General features: G+C 46.2%; 1 protein-coding gene across 1 annotated transcript; it reads left to right on the top strand.

Moving 5' to 3' along the window:
• Positions 1-439: 439 nt before the first annotated feature.
• On the top strand, positions 440-1,126 carry LOC110906808 (proline-rich extensin-like protein EPR1). Its single transcript, XM_022151884.1, has 2 exons — positions 440-658; positions 935-1,126. Exons 1-2 carry the CDS (start codon positions 440-442, stop codon positions 1,124-1,126), a joined length of 411 nt encoding a protein of 136 aa, XP_022007576.1.
• The last annotated feature ends 2,214 nt before the right edge of the window (positions 1,127-3,340 follow it).

The following is a 3,340-nucleotide window of genomic DNA, read 5'->3' as shown; positions in this document are numbered from 1 at the left end:
TCTTGACGTCGAGGCTGACGGCGATATTGATCTGTTTGAGGACGAGCCCATCGAGGATGAGATCAAGGACGCGGCCCTTCTTCCTGCTGGCGATCTTCTGATGATCGCTGATGCTCCCGCCGAGGATTCGCCTGCGCACTCTCCGGTCCCAGACTCCTTTGAGTCTGTGGCATCCGCACCTTCCCACACTTTGAGCGCACAGCACTTTTCGCATGGTTCAGATCCTGACCAGGCATCCTCTGTTGCTCCTATTCCCAGTTTTGCGTTTGACCATGACGACGTGGAGGACTCTGATCCTATCTTTCCTCCGGGATTCGACCCGGATCATGATATAGAGTTCATACCTATGGATCAACCCATGGAGGATCCAGCTGACCCAGTCGATCCTATTGACCCCGAGTTTGACTTCGAGATGGCTTTTGATGATCCCGAGCCTGCCATGGCTCCTGAGCAGGCAGTTGCTTTAGACCCTATACTTGAGCATGACCCTGTGCATGTTGGCATCCCTATTGAGCCTGTTATAGCTGACCCGCCTATCGATGATCACCTTATGGATGCTCCATTGCTGGAGGGTGATCACGTCGTTGCTGCCGATCCTGTTGTTCCCCCACCTGTTGTTGATATACCTGTTGACCAACCTGTCGATCACATTGCGCCCGTTCACCCTTTTGTTGCTCCCCCACATGATTCCATTCCACTAGAGCCCGAGCATGCACTGTTCGCGGCACACATGGATCCACCAGATGAGCACGCACAGCACGGGTGGATTCCTGCTGATGAGGATGTTCCACCTATTCACCCACACCACACTGATACACGACATGTTGATTTCTCTTTTCAGGTTCCTCAGTTTGTACCTCCAACGAGACCTGGAGAGGGTTCTTCGGCCCATCCCTTTGGGCATATGCCGACATCTGTTCCTGTTATGCCACAGTTTCCACCTGTTGTACCCCCTGTTTCTCCTTTTCATGTGGCACCTTTTGATCCCACCAGTACGCCATTCCTTTGGCCGTCACCGCCTGTCATGCCACCGACTGATCCTTACCATCCGTTCCACATGGGACACATCAACTTTGAAAAGTTACCAACACGCCATGCGCCATGTGTCCAGTTGGCTCAACTTTGAAAAGGCCCCAACACACCATGCGCCATGCGTGCAGTTGGCTCAACCTTGAAAAGTTACCAACACGCCATGCGCCATGCGTCCAGTTGGCTTAACCTTGAAAAGTTACCAACACACCATGCACCATGCGTCCAGTTGGCTCAACTTTTTCAAGTCACCAACACGCCATGTGACGCACACCCGCTCGGATCAACAACGCAGGATAAGTAACATGCATCAAACAGAAACCACTTACTTAAAAGTCCAGAATCCCTCCTAGACGATCAACTCAACTAGAAGGCACACTGGACTGGGGGACTTGAAGAGGTATGGTCCCAATTCCTTGCTTACATGGCATGGACCACATCACTTTTTCATCCAACATGGCGCTTACATCAGCAAGAACATCCAGAAGCTTCCAGAAGCTTCTGGAAGACGTCAAGATGGCACCAAGAGATGCTCCTCCCGACAAGAAGGACAAAACGTGTCACCAGTCACCAAGCGCCATGTGGATCTGCAACGAGTCTAAGGAGCACACCGACAAAGGTGGTACGACGTCTCCAACATAGACGAATGAGGGCGCGCCACGTGTACCACTACCTTGACCACAACAGAGGAGACCAAGAGGATATTCCTCTTGGTCGGACAGCTGGCGCCCCATAGCAGCTGGCAATATCGCTCCTCCCTCCTCCACCCTCCGGCTATAAATAGGACCCTTTATCATTCAGGCTGATTCTATTCTCTACTCCACACTCTCACACTCAACACACATTGTTTTATTCTTCAAAACATTACTTATTCTCACACCGGAGCCGGGTTAAGAGTGAAACCCCCATATTCCCCTCTTAACGAGCTAACGGTGTTGCTATTTTGTAGGATTATAGCCATTCGACTAGTAGAAGAGGAGATTGAACCCACAGAAGAGACTACCCCACTGATTAACCTTAGTGTTAACCTGTGTTTCATCACTTTCCAAATTTACGAGACTTGTACGATGTTATATAAACGACATTGGTGCACAACCTCAACATCTCACATTCCCTCGACACCCTCACACCACTACAAACCCTTTCACTGTCACGCCCTGGCTTTGCGGAAGCGTGGTTAATTTGGTGTGACTTCTTAATACCATAGCTTAATCATAACAAGCTATATGAATTAAAAATATGCAAGATCATCCATTAAAATAAAATAGTAAAACATTGTCTTAACGGGTGAAACACCCAACAATCATGACTTGTCTAAACATTACGAATGCAAACTTAACATAAACATGATTCAAGGACTGTGACTTGTCCAGGAAAGAGTCACAAGCCTCGAACCCTGGATGACCTCGGGCCTAATGCAGCGGAAAACAAGCCATACCGCGCCAGATCGTTAATTTCCTGAAATACATGTAAGTTGAAAAATCAACAATAATGTTGAGCGAGTTCATGCGAAAAATGAGTAAATAAACCTTTATCTTTATCAAAAACCTGGTATGTAGCAAATAAGGAAAAAGAGATCACCAATGGTTTGCAAGGCCATTGATATGTGTAAATGCAAGTAGGAAGGCTCAAACCTAGCAAATTTATGCGTCGGGAACAAAGTCATCCCAAGGTCCGTTATGCTGGACCTGGGACTGGGCTCGCTACACCCAAATAGATCTACCGCTCCTGCCCCTCGGTCCCCACCCTGAGGATTAATGACCTCAAGTTTCCGCCTACCCATTCACATGATCTAAAAGTAACCCTCCTTACGCTAACATACCATGTATAAAGTAATCATAATCATTGTAACTTGTATTTCACCCCCGCAGTTTAGAAAACTGAAAACAGTTAAGAGAAAAGGGGGACATGAACTCACAGTGAGTGCGTCACAATATCAAGTAATCCAAATATCCAAGTGCTGCGCAACGACCTACATGTGCTAATTCTATTAGACGGATGGCCGTGCTTTAGCTTCATAGTTTATATTTTCGGGAAACGGTTAGACAACCGCTCCGTGTATATACTTGATAACGTATTTTTCCTTCCCAAGGATGGGGGAATTAATACATGTGTAATTATATCATTTTATTAAGTCCCACTTAATACATTTTATTTCTTATTCCAAAAATACAATTATTTTACTCAAAATAATATATTTCCTTTTCCACACAATACTTTCCCAAAATAATATATTGACAACACATGCGTTTATGAATGTTTCCGAATAAAACGTAAGTTACGTTTTGGCGATTAAGTGGTAATAGTAATT

Source organism: Helianthus annuus, chromosome 7 (assembly GCF_002127325.2).
Source record: "Helianthus annuus cultivar XRQ/B chromosome 7, HanXRQr2.0-SUNRISE, whole genome shotgun sequence".
Lineage (NCBI taxonomy): Eukaryota > Viridiplantae > Streptophyta > Magnoliopsida > Asterales > Asteraceae > Helianthus > Helianthus annuus.
Note: the sequence above shows the minus strand (reverse complement) of the source record. Positions and strands in the feature narration are given on the sequence as shown.

Bases quoted from the DNA above. Each gene is read 5' to 3' on its own strand.
- LOC110906808 (XM_022151884.1), top strand. From the start codon at position 440: ATGGCTCCTGAGCAGGCAGTTGCTTTAGACCCTATACTTGAGCATGAC. The intron at 659-934 runs GTTCACCCTTTT...GTTATGCCACAG, and splicing joins CTGTCGATCACATTGCGCCC to TTTCCACCTGTTGTACCCCC.